The sequence below is a fragment of the Colobus angolensis genome, unplaced genomic scaffold (genome assembly GCF_000951035.1).
Source record: "Colobus angolensis palliatus isolate OR3802 unplaced genomic scaffold, Cang.pa_1.0 Scaffold314, whole genome shotgun sequence".
Lineage (NCBI taxonomy): Eukaryota > Metazoa > Chordata > Mammalia > Primates > Cercopithecidae > Colobus > Colobus angolensis.
Genome location: NW_012116422.1, coordinates 2488596 through 2513576, shown reverse-complemented (window position 1 = coordinate 2513576; position 24981 = coordinate 2488596). Strand labels below are relative to the sequence as shown.

General features: G+C 47.1%; 1 protein-coding gene across 1 annotated transcript in view; it reads left to right on the top strand.

Moving 5' to 3' along the window:
• FSTL4 (follistatin-like 4) overlaps window positions 1–24981 on the top strand; it is a 662587-nt gene that overhangs the window by 244745 nt on the left and 392861 nt on the right. The window contains exon 2 of the mRNA XM_011951100.1: window positions 8516–8651. Coding sequence (XP_011806490.1) covers window positions 8516–8651 — 136 coding nt within the window. The remainder of the gene's footprint in view (window positions 1–8515; window positions 8652–24981) is intronic.

Here is a 24981-nt window from a genome sequence, read left to right as displayed (position 1 = left end):
GGCCCCGCATCTTGCTGCAGGGCCCGGCGCGGGCGCTTGTTTGTCCTTACTGCCCGCGCCGGGAGAGCCAAGTTTGCCCGCGGGGAAGGGTCCACCGGGCCAGGGCTCGTTAGGGCTACCCCGGCCGAGGCCAGGACTCGAGGTAGAGGCTGGGACGCCGAGGCTCGTGGCTGGGGTCTGCGGTGGGGACCGGAGTGACCCGGTTGGCACGCGGGGCGCCCCGCAGAAGCGCTCGGGCCGAGCCCGTAGCTCGCGCCCGGCTCCGAAACCCTGCAGGCGCCGTTCTTGGGCTCAGGACCCCAAGCGGCCCCGGCGGAGCCAGGCGAGCGGGGCCCCTCTGCCCGGACCCGGTGCCCTTGGCTCTGAGCTTGGGCGCAGGGCAGGCATTCTCAGCACCTCCTCCCCGTGGCTTTGCGGGGAAACTTGCGTCTCCTCGCTGCAGCCCAAAGGGCCCGCTGTGCCTCGCCTGGCCCCAGATACCCCGGGGTCTGCCGAGTGTGAGGCTGGGGAAGACGGAATCTGTGCATGACCCGACTTCAGGCAGCCTGCAGCGCTGCTTGTGCGCAGCCGGCGGCGGTCCAGAGCGAGCGGCCCGGGGTACTTGCTTTAGGGTGTCTAGGGAGCAGTGTGTTGGGGGCGTTCAGCGTTCGGGCTGGGGGCTTGGTCCTAAGAGAGCTTGCACTGTGGATGATCTTCGCCCTCTTTGCGCCCGCAAAGCAAAGACGAGTTCTGAGTTTCGGGAGGGACCTGGACGAGGCAGGCACAGCACTCTGCTTTGGACGCGTGTCGCCTCGAGTTTGGGGACTAGCGCGGGGCTAGTCTTTGGGGCTCCCTGCAGCCGACAAAGCGGCGCCAACCCGAGGCCTGCCACCTGAGGACTTTGTGCCCGCAACTCTTGCGGGAGCGGAAAGCCGCCGAGGCAGTGGGGTTTCTCGGTTTCTGGAGCGCGGCGAGCCTCCCGGCGGCGCGGCAAGTGCATTAGGAGTGCGCAGGTCAGCGGGGGCGTGCCCGGCGAGGTGGGTGTCGCGGCCCGAGAGCTGGTGCCGGGGCGCTGTCCAGCAGCCCTCGCTCGCGGCCGCGGGCCGCCGACACTGATGAATGGCGCGTCCACAGCCCGCCGGTCCCCTCTAGGTGTCGCTTCCGCCGAGCTTTCCGCCAGTGAAAAATAACGCCGGCAGCTCGGTCTGTTCCCTTCGTAAATTTGTTGCAAGCCTGTGCACCAGGAATTGTACTAGATGGGGCCCCCGAGATACAAACATCCGTCCAGGTTCTCTGGGCCAAACGTAAACAGAATTTCAATAGGTAGTGAAGTAACTGCCAGCCAAAATGTTCACCGGGAATGGGCCTGGGTCACAATCTGTGAGGGGAAAAGACAGATCAGGGAGCGACTAGGACTCTTCTTGAAAGTCCGAAGTTATTTTCCTACTGCCAAATTTAGGGGAAACGAGCGATGCTTTTTTTTATAGTGTCTTCTTAATCCTCGGGGCCAGGTGCCAGTTTCTGTGCCTGCCCCTCTGGACCCCAGGATAGGCTCCGGGTCTGGGCAGTGGTCTTGTGGGGGGTCCACCTGGGAAGGGAATGGTCAGAGGCGTGAGTGATGTGGCTTCTGAGTCTCCAGAGCCGCAGCAACTCTCAGGCAGGAGCTCAAGCCGGACACATGAGCAGATGCCCTACAGGGCACGTGTCTGCTTACCATCTTAGCGTTGTGAAAGGAGGCACTGGGCACTGCAGTCTCACTAGACCATTTCTGCCATAGTCTGCTGAATGTTCACTTTTTCCTTCCCATCCTAGGGAAGAAATGCACCACCCTCTCCCAAGACTTCAGACTGAACCAAAGTTCACACAACAAAATAGTCCACTTTGATGTAATGTATTAAAATTGCTCGTTACAGTTGTCCTAGTGCTTTTTTCTCTCTTAGAATTTTATGATCATCCTCAATTTTTGTTGATTCCAGGAAAGCTCTTTTTCTTCTGGAAAAGGGCCAGCTTGTTTTTCTGGGTATTAGGAGAACTTTTATCCTTTTGACTGTGCCCTGGAGGTGGGTGAGGGAAGAGGAGGTTGGATTTTTCCACCATGACCAGTCAGTCACTGAGGACTTTTTTTCCTTTTACTAAGGGTTGTAGGATTTTTTAAACGTGAACTTCATGTTATGATCTTTTGTTTGATTTAACACTATATTCAGAGACTGGCTTTGAATAGTCATTATTTCATAAAACTACCTTAGTTCCTAAGCATTGTTTGAGTGTTTCTCTGCAAACTCAACCTTCTTGAGTTGCTTATGTGTGGTCAGTCGTGTGCTTCCTAGCTTAATGCAATTAGATATTTCAAGAGCACATCTTGCTTTACATTTTCTGTCTCAATGCATAACATAAGGCATGGAACTTCAAATAAAATAGAACTGCAGTCAAGAGAATGTGGTGCTTAAGAGGTATAACCTGAAGGTTGGAAGGATAAAGGTTATTGGAAGTCACATGTGTGTCTGTGTTAAACTTCATAGTAAATAGGAATATCATAGATTTATACATGGCATGTAGAATAATTTAGGCATCTAATTTATCAAGTGTTGGGAAAGAATTAACTAATGATATAGAGTAGATAATTAATAGGAAATGCAATTTAACTTCATTATGGCTTGCTGCAAGGTTAGCTTGCTATATATTTCCATGCCTAATTTCCCTGGGTTGGTATTTTAGGGACTGTCTTAGGAAATCTGCATCACTTTCTTTTTTTCTAAAACACTCACAAATCAGAACTAGGGTCCTAAGTTCCCTACCTCTGAGAGGTTCCCATATAGCCTTACAGGTTTCAGGTTGAGGTTGATGTGGCTTTTTTTTCCTTTTAAATTTGAGCAGACATGCAGAAGAGAATTCCAGGGTTTTGGTGCTCCCAGTTGATTTTTATATGTCGATTGCCAACATGCCATGAATAAAATGCTACCTACAGTGTGTGTAAGGCAGATACTTTTTCATCTGGAAAGGCTGAGAATGTAGATGCTTCAGGGTCACAAATCTGACTGTTCTCTTCAAGGCTGGGTGGCATTGCTTGGTTCTGCCAACTCATCTTTGTAATTTCTGGTCCTGTTGGTTACAAAGAGAAGCCATTTCTATATGGCTAATCCTTAATGGCTAGTCTAATAAAGTTACCAAGTTCTGGGAGAGAGGCTGAGAGAGAGAATGGATGAACAATGCCACCGAAACTCTGAGGGCCAGAATTCCCACTCTTCCCAAGACGGCTGGTTCCTGGAATAGAAAGAGAAGTTTGTATTAAACCCATTGCCAGTTTAATGGAATTGCTTCTCTCTGGCCTGTGAACTTGGTCAATAAAGACAGCTTACATGCCTGTGTGTGTTCTCTGAGTGGGGCAGATTTTGGTATTTTCATATGAATACCTATTTCTCCCTAACAATTTGCATTCCTATGTCATGCTTTTCTTCAAAAAGCAAGTCAGTATTTGGAATGTTACACCGTACTAACCTGTAGTACCTCTGTGATTCTAAATACAGATAAATAATAACACACATATTAGCTTATTTTAGAACACCTGAAACTCCTGTGGTTTTCACAAGGAGGCAGACAATCTAGTGGAGGTCCTTCAGCGTTAAGAAAAGCAAAATCTGCCTATCTAAACAGAGAATGCAAACTTCCACTCTAGATATAAGTGTGCAATAATATAAGGAACCAAACAGTTGCCCCGGGGGCAGGATGCCTGGGTTCCAGTCTAGGCCTGGCCACTGATTTGTCTTCGAACCCCGGTGGATTCGTCCACCTTCTGGTCTTCTGGGGTCCTATCTATGCGGCAGCCAGGTTAGCACCAGATTCTCCTGACTGGGGGAATGTCTGTTAAAGCTCAGGTAGGAAACCACAGGGGAAGCACCTCCCTGCCAAACAAGATGGCTTCAGTATCAAGTCAGTGTACTTTATGACTTGTTTGGAACAAAAGGTAGTCTCAGCTCTTTATATGTGGACAATCCTAGGTAGATTTATAATTAATACTTAGGACTTAGCAAGGATTGAATTAAACTTATTAATCTAAATTGATCTCAAAAGGAGCTCTAGGTTAAAAAAGGGGATTTGTGACCTTATGAATGGCACCTTCCCAATTCTATAATGGTGAGATTCTTGCATTCGCCTCTATCTGAAGGCCAGTAGGGCAATTTGAATTTGAGGAGTAATTAATTTGTTAACAGAGTTACTTCTCCAAAGTGACTAGCCTTATGATGCCGACACTTTCCATGAGCTGAGGGGCATCTGCCTGGGATTCTGTGCATCTTTTCATGGTTCCCCTCCCTCTCTCCCTCCCTTCCTTCTACCATATGTTTTTCTTAGCCCATAAATAGAGTAGCAGTGAGGACTGAGGAGAGTCTGCCCAGAGGCCCCCATCCCAGGGTAAAGTGTGGGAATTAAGGGTGAGCAGCTTGGCTCTTTCCCCTTGGTCAGAGCCAGGAGGAGGAGAGCAGCTCTTGGCAGCTTTCAGAGGAAAGGAGAGTGTCAGGGCCAGGGCCTCCTAATTTACTGTCTCTAGATTTTCCCCTTTATACTAAAAACAACTGTTTGTCAAAACAAAACAGGCAGGACAAAACAAAACAAAAAAGGCAGCAGCAGTTGAGAGTTAAGAGAAGAGATGTCGTGGGTCTGCATGCCTGACTTGGAATCTCAGTTTTGCCACTTGTTTGCCACATGGCCGTGGCAGAGTCCTTAACCTCTCTGTGACCCCATCTCCTCTGTCATCTGATTAAGGGATAATCATTGCCCCCATCATGGAGTAGAAAAAGGAGAGTTATGAGTTAATACCTGTGAAGGGTTTAGAACAGTACCTGACACATCGTAATTGCTATATAAGTGTTATCCAAATAGATAGTCTCTATTTGATTATTAGACAGATAATCAAAATTGATTTAGACCCAATATTAATTCTTTTTTATGAACTGAACTGTCATAAAACTTGAGCTGTAAATTTCCAGGCTGTTGGTGCTGTAGATGTAATGATTGTCAATCACTGTAAGTATAAAATGACATCTAAAACACATCCACAGTGCAAATGAAATCACAGCTAGTGATAGGCAGACCGAGCTAAACTTTACAAACAAGCTGCCCAGGAGTATTTCAGTAGTTGGCCTGGTTCACGTGTTTCCCTGTTTCCAATTAAATTCTTACAGGAAATAGAAACACAAACCAGATAAAACCAGTGGCAACTCCAGGCCAAGCTCCAGGCTTGAATCTTGGGGCTTCCTGAAACACAACCCAGAAACCAGCAGTCTTGGTGCCTCCTCTTATGAACTGATTTGGTGCTTGCCAAAATCACAGTTGAAATGAATAGATTGTATTTTAATGCTACCCATTAGTACCAAAACATAAAACATAATTGATCTTAGATTACAAAGCAGATCAAAAGTTAAATACCAGATTTTATGGCTTGTATATTTCATACCTCCAGGAGTTGACATCTATCTGTACATTAACTAGCATAGATTTGGATTATCTTGCTGTTTTTAGTTTATGTGAGCTAGGAGGCATGGAAAGGGAGAAAAGTAGACCTTACTCTGTGTGTTTACTCTGTGAGCAATGTTTGATAGTAGGTAAGTAGGAAAAAATTAATGAGAGTAAGAAGCAATGTCTTTCTAGTTCTAGCTTAAATTCCTATGGTTGGTTTTTAAAAATTCGAAAAATCCACTAACTGTTTTCTGCAGTCTCTGGAAAGTGACTCTGTGATCAGAAGAGGATCACTTACGGAGAATAGAGAATTACCTTGTTTATTTTTAGAAAAATGGGTTGCAGCCGGGCGTGGTGGCTCATGCCTATAATCCCAGTACTTTGAGAGGCCAAGGTAGGTGGATCACCTGAGGTTGGGAGTTTGAGACCAGCCTGACCAACATGGAGAAACCCCATCTCTACTAAAAATACAAAATTAACTGGGCATGGTGGCACATGCCTCTAATCCCAGCTACTCGGGAGGCTGAGGCAGGAGAATCACTTGAACCCAGGGGGTGGAGGTTGCAGTGAGCCGAGATTGTGCCACTGCACTCCAGCCCAGGCTACAAGAGTGAAACTCCATCTCAAGAAAACAAGAAAAACAGGTTGCAGTAAGGGGAAGACAGTTTTATTCTCTTTTAGTCCTGAACATGATTTATTTGTTTTTTCCTGCTCTTCCTCCCTGTAAGATTTCACACATGTTAGGGAGACCGCTGGATCAAGAGTGCAGAAGCCATTGGGGGTGGGGGAGGGAGTGCCGTGACTGTCGCAGTCCTCGCAGTCATCTCCTGGGTGGCAGCTGAAGTGGCACCATTCCACTCAACTCTGCCTTCTTCAGAGTGTGGGGCAGGTGCTGATGGTGAGACTGTGACCTTCAGATTATACTTACTGGCCACCCAGACTCTTTCCCCAGTAGCTCAGCTTTGTCAACAGATGTCAAAGATGAGTGACCGAAGAAACAGATATAGGAGTGGGAGCTTATGGAAGCTTTTAAAAACAAGCAGACACTTTCTGTCTTTTTTTTTTTTCTTTTTTAGGCAGAGTCTTGCTCTTCACCGAGGCTGGAGTGCAGTGGCGCGATCTCGGCTCACTGCAAGCTCTCTGCCTCCTGGGTTCATACTATTCTCCTGCCTCAGCCTCCCAAGTAGCTGGGACTACAGGTGCCCGCCACCACGCCTGGCTCATTTTTTTGTATTTTTAGTAGAGACAGGATTTCACCATGTTAGCCAGGATGGTCTCAATCTCCTGACCTCGTGATCTGCCCGCCTCAGCCTCCCAAAGTGCTGGGATTACAGGCGTGAGCCACTGCGCCCGGCCACCTTCTCTTAAAAGATAGTCGTACCTTATAACCTTGACTTTTCATGGGCCAGTGCTAGAGTCCCACAGTTTTGAGTCTGACTTTTCCTCCCTGCGGACATTTCTGTCTCAAGCTGGAGACATAAAGCAAACGTGGAGAGGCAGCTCTATTTGGATGTGGATGGCAGCCAAACGAAACCTGGAATGTGGCAGGAGTGTCATTGTTTGGCAGCCCTGGCCTCAGCACTAGTGACTGTGTGACAACTTCCACCCCCATTGTCTAAAGTAGGGATGCTCCAAAGCTGTTGCCTGTGGCAGTGAGCGGGGGGTGGACTGCCAGGTCCCTGAAGCACCCAGTTCTTTCTGACTTGGATGTCTGCTCTGGACCAGCCCTAGGCCAGTTCATGCTGGGTGCTGGCCTCCAAGGAGCTCCGGTGTCTTTAACTTACCAGCCTAGATCAGGATGCAGTGTGAACCATATGTGATTAAGCACTAAATTGTTTGGTATGAGCAGAAATCAATAACCCCTAAAGTTTCCTTGAGTAAGAGTTCTAAGTACTGCATAATGAGCTGTATCTGGTTATGTTTCATAATCAGAATAGTGAAATTATGGTTGGACTGTGTTCACAGTAGAAAACTTTTTCCAAAAAAGTACAGCTTATTGGACAAGTAAGATAGTCTGTGTCCTCATTCCTTAGCACAATGCTTAGCACATGATTTGGACTTGAATATTTGTTGTAGCTGATCCTTAGTTTCTTCATCCATGTAATTATTTGATTACCTCGAATTGCTCCCTTCTTGTCTTTTAGGGCTGTATACAATAATGTTAGTGAGTCTCAGGAAACATCTTAAAGGTTATTGAAATTCCGTTATCATTTGATGCTTGGATTCTGCTACAAAATGGTTGGTCTTGAAACTAAGATATTAGACCTTATGATGCCATTTTCAAGCTCACTGTCTTATAAACTGAGGTGTCAGCTGCAAATGAGGTGCCAGAGATGCAAGAATTCTTAATCGTCGTTTCGTTTTTTTGAGACAGAGTCTCACTCTGTCACCCAGGCTAAAGTGCAGAGGTGTGATCTCGGCTCACTGCGACCTCCGCCTCCCAAATTCAAGCGATTCTCCTGCCGCAGCCTCCTGAGTAGCTGGGATTACAGGCGCCCGCTACTGTGCCTGACTAATTTTTGTATTTTTAGTAGAGACCAGGTTTCACCATGTTGGCCAGGTTGGTCTCAAACTCCTGACCTCAAGTGATCCATCTGCCTTGGCCTACCAAAGTGCTGGGATTACAGGTGTGATCCCCTGTGCCCAGCCATAATCATAATTTCTCGAGCACTAATTGTGTGCCCAGCCCCAAATGCTTTCTGAGGAAACTGAGGCATGGCTATATGGCAACCTAATAGAGGTGACCCAGCTGCCTCACCCTGGTTTGTTCTTGTAGATGTAATGGTACGTGGCATTTCAAATGGGTTTCCATGTAATAGGTAGCATTTATAGAGCTCTTACTATATGCCTGACACTAACTCCTTCAATCCTCACAAAAGCCTTTTGAGGTACGTATTATTGCTATTTTAGAAATAAGTAAACTAAGGCTCAGAAGTAATATAACTTCTCCAAGGTAGAACAGAAGTTTGGTGCCAGGATTTAAACCCAGGTTTATCTGATTCTGGTGAACACATACTAACTCACTGTGACTTACTATATCCATCTCACAATGTTTTATTCTCAGCATTTGTCATTTCTTCAACAGACTCAACAAAATGAAACCAGGAGGCTTTTGGCTGCATCTCACACTGCTCGGAGCCTCCCTGCCGGCTGTGCTGGGATGGACGGACCCAGGAATCAGCAGAGGCCCGGATGTGGGTGTGGGGGAGTCACAGGCAGAGGTATAGTCAAATCCCCACTGACATAACATTTCAAACTGATTGCTTTCCGATGTTACAGTAGCTGATTTCCCCTCCACCTTTAGTTTAGATCAATTAGATCACAGAGTGAATTAAAATTGCACTTCCTTTTTGGTGGGGGACAGAAGAAGGCAACGTGTGGATACGGACAAGAGGTTGATAACACGACGTGAGTGATGACTCTAAAACCTCTCAGATGCTGAAAATGTATTCCGAAACCAAGCTTGAGTTGCCTGGTTAGTCTCTACAAAGACCCTCAAGAGAATGGCCTTTCTGTATATTTAATAAAACCCTGAAAATGCAGAGTAATTGGTGGAGTACACCCATGTGAATTAATGAAGTATTTTAATTATAAAATACATTTGAAAAGAAATGGACTAGTTTTCAGGTATATAGATAAAAAGCACCAGGCTGAGAAAGAACTGGCAAGTGGAGGTCCTAAGGGAGAGTGCTTTAATGAACAGATAAGAATGATTAATGGCATGTTAGGTATATATAAATGCTTCTAAAGTGCTTGAAAAACTTGTTCTCAAATACCTCCCTGGAGAGTCTGGATGTTCTGCTAATTGCTTAGTGAACCCTGGTCTTAGGTAGTAAAGAGGATTACTAAGCTGCAATCTGGCCCTGCCCAAGGTAATAGATCCCATGAATTTGGGGTTCATGGGCAAAATGTATTTTTCTGCAGAAAATGCTTTGTGTGTGCTGACCCTTAAGAAATGGCTTCACCCTTCCATTAAAACCACCTGGGATTTTCTCTGTGCTGTGACGAATACTCATTCCTAATAGGGAGCTTTCCAGGGCGCTTTTCCTCCCATTGTCTTCCTTGATGCCTGCCCTTCTCTTTTTCTCTGTCCCTGTTTCCTGCCTTGCAGAATGAGAAATAAAAATTACCTCAAAAAGTCAACATTCCCGGAGAGTGAATAAGGTTACTCAGTGTAGGGTAGGATTAATGCATTATTTGATCAAAAGACATGATTTCTCTTTCCTTATTACTTAATTGTAATGCAATCCCAAAACTACCAGCCTTAATCTTTGGGGAGCTTCAGAAGTAATTTAATGTACACTTTTCCTGCTGAAGTTAGTGTGCCTTCCTTTTGTGGTGAGCAGATGATTAAATAGAAACACTATCTCCGCCATCTAAATCCATGAAGGACCCAACTTAATGCTCTTCTGAAAGAGTCTGGAGATTGGCTTGCTGGTGAGAACAGCATTTCCCTATGGGAACGGCTTTATCAGCACACTCATATCCATACGAAGAGAAAATGATCACTTAAATCCTACACATATATTGTTGAATATTTAATAGCAAAGCAAACAGACAAACACACAGTAAAGCTTAGTCTTCTTACTATTGGGGCTCATCAGCCCACTGTTTTAAACCACTTATTTCAAATAAAAGTGTCAAGTCAATTAAGGTGGGATTTAGCTGGAGGTAAATTGAAGGTAAGTTAATATCAACCCAGGGCCTCTTTATCTTAGCTGTTAACACCCTACTTCTTTGTGTGCCAACAAGAAGGAGCACATGCCAGTCATTGGGAGGAAGTAACGCTTTTTGGGGGTTGTTATTTTGCTCCCCTATAATCCCCGCTCCAGGGTAGCTTTTGTCTTCCAAGTTCAGGAATGTTGCTGCTTCAGGAAAGGAAAGTGATGACTGTGTAGATTCTGCACCACAGGAACTATTGCCCTATTGATCATATATATAGTTTTTTGCTATAGCTTTTGTTTTTGCAATATTTTAACTTCTAATCATTGAAACTGTTTCTATCAGTGATTAAATGAGATGATAATGGGAATGGACCTAGGGCATAGGATGGCCTAGGTTAAATGTTTAGCTGCAGAGAACAGAACACTGCCAGGTATGGTGGCTAACACTTATAATCCAAGCACTTTGAGAGACCGAGGTGGGCAGATCACTTGAGTCCAGGAGTTCAAGACCAGCTTGGGCAACATAACAAAACCCTGTCTCCACTAAAACTACAAAATTAGCTGGGTGTGGTGGTGCACTCCTGTAGTCCCAGCTACTCCAGAGGCTGAGGTGGCAGTATCACCTGAGCCTGGGGAAGTCCAGGCTACAACAAGCCATGATGGCACCACTGCATTCCAGCCTGGGTGACAGAGTGAGACTATGTCTGAGAAAAAAACAAAAAAAGAAAAAGAAAAAACCCGAAGGAAAAAAAAGAAAACAGAGAGTGGAGCACTTATTTTAGTGGATTTGTTTGCATCCCTTGCTCATACTCTGTGCATCCCTCCATGCACCCCCACGCCCCTGCTTACCAGGGGCCTCCTGCGGAGCGTGCTGTTTCTTCTTTCTATGTCTCTCCTTTCTACACCTGACTCTCCTCCTCCTTCAGGGCCTGGCTCTGGTTCTTACTTTTTCTTTAGAATCTTCTTTGACCACTCTTGGTCACACCTGGTCTCTTTTTCTGAACTCTTAGTCCTTCCTCTCTCTTTTTGTTTTCTTTCTCTTTTATATTTATGTTAGCGTATGGATGAAGCCTATCTTATTTATCTTTTCTTCCTCACAGTGTCTAATAATTTTATAAGCAAAATAGAGGTTCAATGCATTTTTAAGCCAATCGATATTTATGTGACATTTGGTCCTGGTTATAAAGTCACTCTGGTGCTTCCAAAATTCAGACCAGACCATCAGATATTTCAGCACAGGGCATACCTCCCTGCACAGCAGGTTCACTCCCACTGGGGAAGTGGATGGTTTCTCCAGCAAATCTGTGAGCAGCCTGCAAGCCAGGCAGGCTTGCATCCTAATATCCAAGATAGTCCTTGCATGTTATAGTTTCTGGGTAGTTTCTTATTTGAATTGTAGCTTTTAATGTATCGATAACTCACAGTCCAAACCGTATTAAACTCCTCTAGCAGTTTCCTCAAACAGTCTTATTTCCTGGAAGAATCAAAACCAGCAGAGTTTCCTGAGACTCTAAATAAGTCAAAAACCTTTTTTAGGAACCAGATATTAAGCTGTTTCTGTATGTTTCTTCCTGGTAGTAGTACTTCACACAAATACTCATTGACTTAAGATTTCTAAAGTACTTAGAAAGCATTAATAAGATTTGATTTACCTTTAAAGTTATTATACCAATTACTTGAATGACCTACGGGTAAATAAGAATTAAATGACCAACGAGTGTGTGCGCACATATTTTTAAAGCAATTATAGCAAGTGTTAAATTATTGTTTTATGTACAAAGACTGCAGTGGAAATAGCTTCAAGGAGTTTACCATTTTACAGACATAGATAAAAAGAAATACAGCTGGGTGGAGTGCCTCTTTCGTAAGAGTGGAGTGGCAGAATGTGCCCTAGAATACTAATGGAATTCTCAATTCAGAGGAAACAATTCTGAGAGGTACAATTTATTGAAATAATGAAATGTTATTATATCCCCCCCTTTATTCTACACAGATGCTCTCTGACTTACAATGGGATTACATCCGAATAAACCCACTGTAAGTTGAAAACATCATAAGTCAAAAATGTGTTTCATACAGCTATCCTACCAAACGCCATAGCCCAGTCTGTCCTGCTTCAGCATTCTCAGAACACTGACGTTAGCCTATACTTAGGGCAAAACCATCTAACACAAAAACTATTTTATAATAAAATGTTGAACATCTTATATAATTTATTGAATACTGTACTGAAAGTGACAAACAGACGGGTTGTATGGGCACTTAAAAGTACAATTTCTACTGAATGTATATCATTTTCATACTATCCTCATGCTGAAAAATCCTAAGTCAAACCAAACCTAAGTCAGGGACTGTCTGTACGCTGGTCAAGATAAATATAGTAGTAAAATCAATATTAGTAGAATTTTATATTTCGGGGGGAACCAAGGAACCAGGAAGGGGTGAGAAGTGATGTGGTAGTAGCCTCCAAAGAGCAGACCTGCTTTTGAGAAATAGGCATTTGTGGGAGCCCCCCACTTTTGTGGCCTGGGTGCTGTGGCGAGAGCCTCCCCTTTTGGGGCTTGGGTGCTACCATTGGAGCCACCCCACTTTTGGGGCCAGGGTGCTATTGTGGGAGCCCCCCACTTTTGGGTCCTGGGTGCTGTGTTCCAGCAGCAGCATGTCACCCACTTGCTGGGCTCTGGGATTGAATGGCGGCCGTTACATGGTCTTACACATCTTTCATGCATTTTACTGACCTTTTTCTAAATGACTCTTACCCATGGCATATACATAGTCACGTACTATATACCTGTACATGTTAATATTGATTCCTTCTTAAATTGTCACCTCATAGGCCTCACTGCTTATAGACCAGAGATAGGTTTTGAGCTCAGACACCATGGGTTTTCAGTATTTGCAAATTCTCTCAAAGTAAAGTCTTTGCAGAAGAAATGTGTGGAGTGGTGTCAGCTAACTTAAACATGACTCCCCGCCTCCCTAACCTCAGGGCTCAGCCTAAGACAGCATTGATCCTACCCTGACTGACTGGCCCCTTCCCCTTGCTATAAGTGTTGATGACAGGCGTGGCACTCCTGTCCTCACAAGGGCAACCTCAAATTGCAGAGTCCTTAGATGCTCCATGGCTTCGTTCTGCCTTGGCTGTGCATTCAGTAGTACTTCGGCTGCGAAGACTGAGCATTGATTTTTCCAAAACACTTTCACTGTTCTTGTGTATTCATTGTCTTAACACTAGTGCCCCTCACCCCCAATCACCCTTTCTGATAAAGGTGAGTAAATGCTAAATTAAGAGGAAGAAAAATAATGGTTTTCTGTGAACTCATAAATGCTCATTTTCCTGGGTCACAGAACTTTTCAGGGCCAATTAAAATTCTGTCAACTATGATCTCAAAATACTAAAGAGGCACACAGTGCACTAACTGGTACAGTGTGGAAGGGCTGGCTTACTCCCCACCACCCATAACCCTGACTGCTCTTTGATTGATTACTGGGGAAGAACAGCTGATCGTCTGTAGGGTTTCAGATCTGCCCGTTGGTGTCTCTACTCACCCTGGCCCTCAGCTGGTTTGTGGGCATAAATAAAAGAAACTCCTTCTTTCCTGTGAACCAATGGGGGTCCCAGCTGGGTGTTCTTAAGCTTCACCTGCAGTATGTGTGCATTCTCTCATGGCTTTTCTGCCGCATCACCCTTGTGATACTCACCATTGCAAATTCTAGTATTTGACTTGCTTTCAAAGAAGATGAGACTCTGGGCAAGGTCTCTCAGCAAGAGACGAGAATGGTCTTCTCCCTAGGGCTGTGGAGCCCTGGGATAACCAAACCACATACCCCTTTCAAAAGGATCCAGAATTTCCTCTGCAGGTGCGGTGCTGGTTGATGTGGGGGCTGCTTCTCTGGGTCCCCAACACTTAGCCAGGGCTTTCTGCTGATTATTCTGAGTCAGAGCATGTGGATATTCATTTTTCAGGTAAAACTGGCAGGGCACAACCTCTCACTTGTAGATGTTATCAGTACATTCATAATTTTCAAGGCAAACAATGGTAGCAGAACCTCCCAAGGTCTCAGGGATGAGCCCATTCCCAATTATAGAATGGGGTGTGCTGTACCCTGCACCAGCACCTCTTGAGATGCAATGTGCTTGTGAACGGTCTGGGATCTTGTTAAAATGCAGATTCTGATGCAGCAAATCTGATATGGGTCCCGAGATTCTGAGCTCCAGGTGATGCTGATACTTCAGATCCCAGGGGACACTGGGCAGAAAAGCCTTAGAGGAGCCTCCTGCCTCCTCCCGTGCACACACGCAAGGAGAACCCCAGTTGGATTGACCCTGGCCTTTTTTTAGTTCTTGCTGACATGATGATGCTGACTGCAGTCAGGAAAAGGAGAGAAATGGGCAGGCTGCAGTCGTGCTGGAAAATAGCTTGATGAGACTCGCTTAGGGGGCAGGTAGGGGATGGGAAAGATGAACTTAAACAACCTTGGTTCTAGGGTCATTTTCACCTGTTTTCAAGCAGCTGGACAGGTAACTCTAGCTCTCGCAACCCGTGGTTCCTCCCTGGCTTGTCTGTAGGTGGTTTTAAATTCTGAGAGAGGTGAGTTTAAATGCTGAGGCTTAGCCCACACCCCCTGCTCCAAGGACCAACAACACACTCACCTCTCGCCACCACCGTGGCTCCCTTACTGGTGTCCTGTCCCTTCTCTGTCCCCAGGGCCAGCTGACCTGTTTTGGGGATGAGCATTGCTGCGTTGGTACGCTGTTTTGGAGTCTTGTTTTTCTCTCTATCCTTGAACAGGGAAAGTTGCTATCTTTGTTCTTTGTGTCCTCTCCACTGCTCCCAGCCAGCCCTTCCACACTGTACCAGTTAGTGCACTGTGTGCCTCTTTAGTATTTTGAGATCATAGTTGACAGAATTTTAATTGGCCCTGAAAAGTTCTGTGACCCAGGAAAATGAGCATTTATGAGTTCACAGAAAATCATTATTTTTCTTCCTCTTAATTTAGCATTTACTCATCTAACTACTTTATTTATGCCTCTGTTGCTAAATAATCTATACTCCTCTAGGAGACTTCCCACCCTTGTAATCAGGACATCAGGCCATGCATTGTAAATGGGGCTCCAATTTCCATTTTTTGGGGAGTTGGCAGCACAGATCTGCCAAGTCCCAATCATCTGCTTGATTTATCCCATATGCCCTGTGGGTTATTGCTCTTCCTTCCCATTTGGATGGAAGTAAATGCCATCCTTGTGTCAGGCGGGATCTAACAAGGCCCAATGAGTGGGCTTTACTCTTCGGGGCTGCCAAGCCAGAGCCATTGTCCTTCTGCCTCCATGGCTGTGGTCTCTGCCACTGGCTCCCGGGCTTTGTCTTGTCACCAGCCACCTGGGAGGTGAAGCATACTAGATCTAGACATGGAGGATGTGGGAGGATATGGGTCCAGTGCTCTGAGCAGGCGACACAAAGGACACTGTGGTGGGTGCTGGCACATTGGTGCTGGGGGGAGGAAGTGTGGCCAGGTGGCTGAGAAGCCATCTGTCCGTCAGCCTTGCCTCTCTCTTGATGAGTAGCCATCCTTTGGGGCATTCCCTTGAGTCAGGAAGGTCTGGAACAAGAGAAACCCAGTTTCTTTCCTCCTAATAAAAATCAGCCTTGTTTTACTCCTGCCAGGAGTGTGTGCTCTTGGTGGAGGTGAAGAATGAGTGTGAGTGGCTTGCGGGGCTGGGGTCTTCCCTCAATCACAGGGTGAGTTTCAGTTTGATCTTGGACAGGGGTTGGGGTGGGGAGAGCTGGTGCTGCTGCTGGCATTGGTCAGGAGACCCTGAGAGAATTGTCTTCCCTTGGTGGGTGGGACTGGTCAGTGGGACTGGGCTAAGGTAGCACCTATCTACCTGCTTGATGCTGCATCTAGACACTGAGCCCTTGGTTTTTCTTCGTTTGTTCCAAGAGGGCCTGGCTACAAATCGAAACCCTTCTGGAGGGTTCAGCTGGAGATGGAAGCTGCCACTGTTGCTTTTGTTAAAATACTTTGAAGGTTAAGGTTTCATGTTATTTGGGATCTAGATTGAAAACTGTGTGTGTATTTTTCTTTTTAAGAGTTGAGAAGGGAAGTCATATTCTATTTCTTGCAAAAGCCCTTTCCAGAGAATCAGTGAGACCACCAGCAAGCCTGTGATGCAGCTGACAGAAGCGCCTCCCCACCTGTGAGGGAGTTGGCCTAGCCTCAGAGGTGACAGACGCCCCCAGCACAACCCAGGCTTCAGCCCCAGCTGGGGGCCTGGGCCCCTGAAGCATGGCCTGTTTTTCAGAGGACGCCTCTTCCCCTGCTCAGGCTGAAAGTCCTCAGTGCTTCTGGTGGCCTGCTTGGCTGGTGGCAGGGCTAGCTCTCGGTGTAGACAGGCTGATGTGCATGGCTCTCTAGGCTCTTGAGAGAAATGGCTGCTGTCCTCCTTCCCCACCATGGAACCCTGTTAACTCTCACTTTGTGTGTTTTATGTTGCCGCTTTCTCCTCCAGGGTGTTTGTTGTTTTAAAACCCCATAGTTGATTTCTCCTGTTGGGCCTGAATCACTTTGCCTGCCACCTGTCTGTGCTGCTGCCTAAGGCATCCCCGGCCCTGCCTTTGCTTCTAGTGAACCCTCAACTCAGAGGGTCCGGGGGCTAAAATCTGTTTGTTCTGTTGCCAGCTGTGGAGCTAAGGGAATCGCCCTCTCCAGCCTTTAGGTTTGCCGCAAGTGAAATGCTGGCGATAACAGTACCATTTTCAGGGTTGTCCTGAGCACTAAGATGGTACGTGAGGTGCCCGGAACAGATTGCCTCCACAGAACATGGCAGTCAGAGCTGTGGTTTTGTGATTGTCATCCCAGAACCTCAGTCGGTGGCTGTCAAGAAGACTGTGTGCCCTTTGTGAGCCACAGCCTGATATGTCAACTTCAGCTGCTGCAGTTCTTGTCACGGCTGGCCATGGCCACATACCATGTAGCAAGGCAGCCCTTGGGGCGGGAGGGTCCTCTTTTCAGTGGAGTGGTAAATATCTTGGGACTGGGTCCTATATCCTCAGTGTCCAGAAAGCCTGGCACACAGCAGGATGTTCAGGTATTTGTTGAATAAGTGAATGAGTCAGCCATCTGGTACTATTCATTTTGTCATCATATGGGGTTTGGACAAGGTGTCTTGAGTTTTGGGACCCCTTGCATAAGAAATCCCAGGACTGCCTTTGGCCACTTCTGGCAGAATCCCATCAGTTTCAAATCTTCTTAACTTTCTTCTTCTTGAACCAGGAGAGGCTTCAGAGAGTCCTATGGGCTGTGCGTAGGAACAGGTGGGACCCAGACTCAGTTGCCATCTCCTTCCTAGAATGACTTTGAGGGCCCGCTTGGCTCTGTTTCCTTTGCAGAGACCAGCATCACTGGCAGTCAGCCAGGCCCTTGCCAAAACCATGAACCCGCAGAGTGAAATGTAAAGTCAAACAAATGCAGGATGCTTTGTTTGTGCTTAGCATTTCCAGGGTCAGTAGAAATAGTCTGTGGCTCCAGGGTAGGTGGTTGCCAGCCATCCCCACAGAGGGAAGAAAGGAGCAGAACTTCTCTTTTAAAATGTCATTAAGTAGGTATAAGACCCTTGATGGCTTTCCTTAATGCCAGTCTTAGGACCATTGAACTGAAAGCTTGTTTGAGCTCTGCTATCATTTAAAGCTTGCTCTGTAAATAAAGAGAACAGAATTCTTTTTCCATTTATTTCCCTTTCTGTCCTTGCATTTAAAATGCCCTTGAAAACTTTGGTCTCTGTAGAAAAGACGTCAAGTTTCTGCTGGTTTTGCTGATGCCACATTTTGAGTGTCCATACCAGGTAAGTAGGCTTTCATGTGGGGATGCCAGGAGGTGTCAAATGGGAGAGGCCTGCCAGGCAGGTACTCTAATTGGAGTGGCTCTAAAATACGCCCCACGGTGCCTCCTCTTCCTCCTCTGCTGTTTTCTGTTTGGTTGTTACTGCTGTTCTCATGTTAGCATTTGAAGAGTGAAGAGCAGGCTTCTGGCTGGGTGCTGTAGCTCATGCCTGTAATCCCAACACTCTGGGAGGCCGAGGCGGTCAGATCACCTGAGGTCAGGAGTCTGAGACCAGCCTGGCCAACATGGCGAAACCCAGTCTCTACCAAAAATTAAAAAAAATTAGCTGGGCATGGTGGCACACACCTGTAATCCCAGCTACTTGGGAGGCTGAGGCAGGAGAATCGCTTGAACTCAGGAGGCAGAGGTTGCAGTGAGCCAAGATCATACCGCTGCACTCCAGCCTGGGCAACAGAGTGAGACTGTCTCAATAAAAACAAAAACAGTAGGCTTCTCTGCTTCATGCTTGAGTGTTCATGCCTGGCAGTATGGCTTAGGATCATATCTTTGTGTCCTGAAGCAGAAATTACCATTTGACTTTCTTGTATCCTTACCTAGAGGGTCTCTGAGCCCTGGACTGGCTTGGCCAATCGGGACATCTGGTTGACTTAAATCTTAGTAATCAACAGACATCTGCTGAGCACCTAGCTGTGTGCCTGGCCTAAGGCTGGCTAAGTGGCTGAAGAGAAATGGGATTTGCGATTCCATCCTTGAGACTTGAGGACCACTGGGGTGGGGGTGGGAGGTAGGAGCAATCAGCTGCTTAGCAGTTAGAATGGATTCCAAGTTAGCAGAAGGGATTAAACACCTACATTAGTTAATGATCTTTTCTAGTCTGTATATAATGATTAAATTAAGTTCTCAACTTTAGCCTAAAGAAAAGCGGGCATATTTATTGAGTAATAAGGAAGTACATCTTTATTAGAAAGAAGTACATGTTAATAAAGAAGGAAGTCCATGTGCCTCCCCGATTCCCCATGCCTGGTCCCAGGGCTGGACACTTGTGCTCACAGTCCAGACATTCCCCACCCAGGTGCATGTGGCTGATAGTAGATCTGGTATCACAGGTTTGTCCTGGCCCCTGGCTCAGCTGTTCTAAAGTCCTCAAGAGTGTGGGTTGGGAGCTGGAGGAAGCCAGAAGTCTCTAGGTGTCACCTGTATAGGATGGACATAATGCTGAATGCAGCAGCCCTCTGGTGTCCAGAACCTCCACCAGGCCCCTCCTTTACCATCCTTCAACACTCCCTCCCAAAACGTATCCACCAGAGCCTGCACCGCTCTGGGACCTCTCCCCTGAAGTGGTTCCACCTGATACGGCTGTGTTCTTGTTGGCTCAGTGATGCCTAACCTCCTCTCAGAGGACTTGGTTTGGTAGTGTAGAGGATGTGGGTGCCCATTATTACTGGTCGACAAGTTTCAGGGCCAGGGGTGGTGTTGAAAGAGGGTGAGGAAGGGGCTGTTGAGGTTCTGGACACCCACAGGGCTGCTGCATTCAGCACTGTGTCTATCCTGTGTGGATGACACTTAGAGACTCCCAGCTTCCTCTGTCGTCCTTCATCTTGCTTAGGGTACTGCAGCATGTGACACAACCACCCCAGTGGCCAAAACTGTCCTACTGGAGGTCTTATTCCTTGCTGGAGAGTTGCACCTTGGTCCACATATCCATCCTGGTCCAGTTGATTGTAGCCAGTTGACTTAGCCCATTTAGTGTTGCTATAAAGGAATAACTGAGTCTGGTAATTTATAAAGAAAATGAGTTTATTTGACTCATGGCTCTGCAGGCTGTACAAGAAGCATGGCCCCAGAATCTGCTTCTGGTGAGGCCTCAGGAAGCTTCCACTCCTGGTAGAAGGTTAAAGGGAATGGGTGTGTGTAGAGATCACATGGTGAAGAGAGCAAGCAAGGTGGGAGTGAGAGGTTCCAGGCTCCATTTAAAAGCAAGCTCTCTTGGGAACTAGTAGGGTAGGACTCACTCATTGCTGCAAGGATGGCACCAAGCCACTCCTAAGGGATCCAACTCCATGACTCACACACCTCCCATTAGGCCTCACCCCCAACAGTGAGAGGCCAAATTTTTGCATGACGTTTGGCGGGGGACAAACATCCAAACCATAGCACCAGTTGTCCAGTAATTCTTAGGAACAAAAACACTTTTGTGACCATGCTGACGGGAACAAAATTATCTGTGATTCATTATCCATTCCGGATGAGAATGGTATATGTAATTTAAATCTGAATGTATTCAAAATGACTGTTCTTGTGTTACAAGTAAAGATGATCATGAACTGAACTGTACAAGAAATTCTTATCTGATATTTCACCGTGGGATTATGAGAAAGAAGAAAAAATAATCACAAACAGCTTTAAGAATGTGGTGAGCGCATGGTGAATGGTGAATGCAGCACAGAGTGTGTTTAGTTAGCAGCACAGGCCAAAACGTGGGTGACGTGAGAATTTAGCACAAAAACGCACTGCATGGAAGGTGGGATTGGGAAGGACCTCTTGGAGGCAGTGGTATTTGGAGAGGAAGACCAAGATCTGGGCATAGTATTCGAGTATTTAAGGAGGAGAAACCCTCTGAGTCTAGGTGTAGGGTGGAATAGGGCCATATCTGGCAGGAGGGGAAAACTGAAGATATTGGTTAAGGTGAGTATCTGGGACTGTGGACCAGGGGATTCATCAGGGACCTTTTGGTGGCCAGGAGCAGAAGCACCTGCTAAGATGCTCATGTACAAAGAAAGGTTGTCATGAGGCCCCAGATCTTCTCCCAAAGCCAATGGCAGAATGCCTTCGTGGGCTCAGGCTTAGAGGCATTGGCAGTCTGTCTTCCAACTCCCTTCTGAGCCACACTGTCTCCTTTCTCCATTTCTCCCTCCTCTACCTGTTCCCTCCAGAGACTGGTCTTTCCAGGGAGCTCGAGTATAGCCCTTGCTGCAGCTCTGGGCCCCAGACTGTCTCATTTCAGGTCTGTCTGTGTCCTCAGGTTCTCAAGGGGCAGAACCTTATTGGCTCAGCTTGGGGGAATATCTTCCCAGGTTCATTTGCCTGTGGCCAGGAGGCAGGTCCCAGTGGGTGAGGAGGCCTCCAGGGACTCTGAGGGGAGGGTGTGGGTGCAGTGCTGGGTGGTTCTTGTGAAGGAGTGGCAGGAGGTTACTGTGGATGGAGGACAGTTGGCAAGGCTGCAGAGCCAGCCTCAAACCTCTCAACAAGCACACAGAGAAATGTGAGCCAAGTTTGTATAGACATGGAGCATTTTATGGAGTTGCATTTTTGGATCTTCAGAGCAGGGGTTGGCCCTGGGCAGTAAGGCCTGCCTTGTGCTGTTAAATCTTTGCTCCCCTGCTTTGCTTGCCTGCCTTCCTCCCTGTCTTGTCATCACCCTCTCCATACCCTACCTTACCAACCCAGCCTGTCTGTGGCTGGGCAGCTCGGGAACCCAACTGATCCATTCCTAGGATGTCCCTGCAGACGGACTGTAAAATAGGTTTGGCCTCCACAGGCCGACTCGCCTTTTGCCAGTCACTTCCCTGGCCCTCCCCTCCATCCTGGTGCCAGTGCCCTTGGCTCCTAGGGTACTATGGTAGGAATGTGTTCCCCAAAAAGCATGTATTGGAAACTTAATCCCCAATGCCACAATGTTGGGTGATGGTACCCAATGGGGGTGTTTAGGTCACGAAGGCTCCATGCTCCACCCTCAGGAATGCCGATTATAGAAGGGCTTGCGGCTGGGAATTGGACTTCTTGTTTTCGTCTTTGACCTTTCACCATGGGCGTAAGCAGCAAGGAGGCCCTTGCCAAATGCCAGCCCAACAATCTTGGACTTCCCAGACTCCAGAACTGTGAGCCAATAAATTTCTGTTCGTTATAAAGTAGCCAGTCTCAGGTATTCTGTTATCGCAGCACAAAATGGGCTAAGGCAGCCTGTGTCCACGCCTGACCCATCAAACTCACTAAAGGGGAGCAGGCTTTGGTGCTCAGTTGTGGCCCTGTGACTCCAGAGATACATATCCTGTGGCTGTAGGGAGCCCCTTAGTGCAGCTGCTTTGAGGTTTAGCTGGAATCATTCTTGGGAAGAAAGAGGGGTTACATGGGAGGAGAGTCATGGCTTGACCAGATGCCTCTTCTTAGAAGGTCGACCACCCTGCTAAATCCAACAAGCAAAATAGCAGTTGAGCTGCTGTGGGATAATTTAGCCTCTCATCATGGAAGACAAGATGCAATAGATGCACTCCCCACCTCACCAGTTCTGAATCTCAGCTTTGCTCCTGGCTAGGTACAAAGTCTTCTTGCATTAAAAATTTGGTTTTTGTTGTGATGTCTCTTTCTGTGTAGCCAAGAGTTAGAGAGGAGTAGGGAACCAGGGACATCTCTAGGGTGAGGAAGAAAGAGGGCAGTGTCCTCTGGAGCTCTGGGCTGGAATTCTGAATGGCTCCTCTTATCTTTCTCTTATAAGAATAAAGAGGAAGATCACGCCACTGCACTCTAGCCTAGTGACAGAGCGACAGAGCAAGATTCTGTCTCAAATAAATAAATAAATAAATAGGAGATTCCCAATAGGAATTCTCATTCCTAATATGAATTTCTTTTAATTCCATAGCTACTGATAATGATAGAATTAATAAACAGCTTTCATTTTGCCAAAACACTAAGTGGATTAATTCACTACTTCTCAAAGAGGGTCTATGAGGTACTATTAATTTGTTTATTTTACACAATGTGGAAATTGAGGCTTCAAGATAAGTGAGCTGTTTGAGATCTCCCATATAGTAAGTGGTGGAGCCAGGGTTTGCACCTGGCTTTCTGACTGTCTAGCGTGTATTCCTAACCACAGTATTGTGCTCTAATCCCCAAGGACATATTTTTGAGTCTAGGGAAAGGACATTTGATGACATTGAGCTTTGGAAGGTCAAAGCAGACAACATCACATCAGAGGAGGCATCCCTCCTCCTGGAGGGCTGCAGAGTTTGTGGTGGTCTCCTGGGGCTGGGCTGTGGGGGGCCTCTTGACCTTCTGTGGGGAGAGATGAGTTCTGCCCCTATTCACCCTCCTCCCCCACAGTTTCTCTTCTTTCACCATCAGGCAGCCACTGAACCTCTGAGAATTAACATATTAGCATTCCTTTGGCTATTTCCTTGCACTTCTTCCAGGATTCCAGTGGGCACTTGGCAGCTACTGCCCTCACATGGGACAGTGAGGGCAGTGTCTGTGGGTGTCAGTTCTGCATGGAGGACTAAGTGTGTGATGTGTGGTGGTCTCTGTTTCTGCTTTTAAGAATTGGCCTTGGGAAGTTCCTAAGGGTTGACCACAGCAGTCTCCCTTTCAGAAGCAAGGTTCTGGGGCCTTGATCTTAAGGAGGAGGTAAGATTCCCAGCATTGGCCACCAAGCTGGTTACAGGGCTTTTGGAGGGTCAGGAAACCCAGTGGGAATGTACTGGTGTTTGCTGACTCTTCCACTGGCCACTGGAGACAGCAGCAGGGCTGCTGCTGAGATGAGGCCAGAGGCAAGCTCATGTGCTCCTGCTGGAGGTGCTGCCATGGAGGGACAGCCTCCTTCTCAGAGGTGGGAGTGTCAGGCATCCCCAGGCATACTGGGTAGTAAAGATCGGTTGAGCCATGGTGGCTCCTTCGGAGTATGCCCCTTTCATATAGGTGGCTGAGCACCCCTGCTCTACGGGATGGCCATGGCTAGTGAGTGGTCAGAGCTGCCCATGAGTGAGGAGAGGAGAGCATTGCTATGGGCAGGACAGGGATACCCCAGGCACATACAGGGCCCAGGACACATGAGGTATCTACACCTGCAGAAGACCAAGTGGAAGGCATCCTGGCATTCAAGTGGGTTGAAGCAAATGAGCCAATGGGCAGCCCCAAAGGCTGAGAGAAAGTCATGGGTGAGCGCCTAGCATGGAAGGAAGAAGAGGTGTGAGGGAGCAGTGTCAACAGGAGTTGATCATGGCCCATGGGTTGACACTGTACCAACAGATGCCTTTCCCCCATCCTGTGTCTCCCAGCTGTTGCCTACTGACCACAGTAGAACTAGTGGACCTTTCCCCACTCCAGAGTCTCAGAAACAATGATGAGTACTTCTCCCAGGCTGGGTGATATGCTAATTGCTGAGGGGCACAGCCAGGATGCTGTTTGTGGGTGGAAATTGGCAAGTGGACAGCAGCCACCAGATTGAGTGCTCTTTGCCCTGTTCTCTCAGCTCTCACCACAGTCTCATAGACACTACCTTATCTCATTTTGCAGATGAGGAAACAAGCTCCTGAAGGTTAATGCCATGCATATGGTGACCCAGTGCTGGGGGTCTGGGCTGCAGGTGAACCCCTTTGTGGCTCGAGCACTGCAAGCCCAGTCACCCCATTCTCCCTGTCACTGGGAGGCTTCTCGGTCCTGGATGCTCAAGCCTACTCTTCCCACCTGTGCCTACTGAGTTCTGGATACTGAGCTGGCATCGGTCATCATGGAAGGCTGGTGTGGGCCTGCCCAAGCCATCCTCTGGCTCCACTGACTCTTGCTGGAAAGAGAAACTGGCACCACTGTTTACAGTAGTTTCTGTGCCTGTGACACCCAGCTGATACCCTCTGTTATGAAGGGACACCCCTCCCCATAGGTGGGAGTAGCAGGGCACCCTCAGTGGAGAACCCTGCCAGCCCGCTGTCACCTGCAGAGGTCTGTCTGAGGCTGCTGGGCACCATGGTGCAGAGCACTGGCCAGGCTCACTGGGGCAAGAGTTTGTAAGGTGTTAAGATGCGTGATTAACCCAGTGGTTCCCAAACTTGTCCATACATTAGAACTACTGGGGTGGCTTCAAAAAGTACTGATGCCTGTGTCCCACCCCTAGAGATTGTGATTTAATTGGTTTAGGGTATGGCCTGTACTCTGGATTATTTAAATGTCCCCATTTGGGAACTGCTGTGTTAGCCTATGAGAGAAGTGCAGGCAAAATGCCCACTTCTGCCCTCATTGTCTTTCTCAGCACCTACTCCTCAAGGGAAAGAGCTGATTC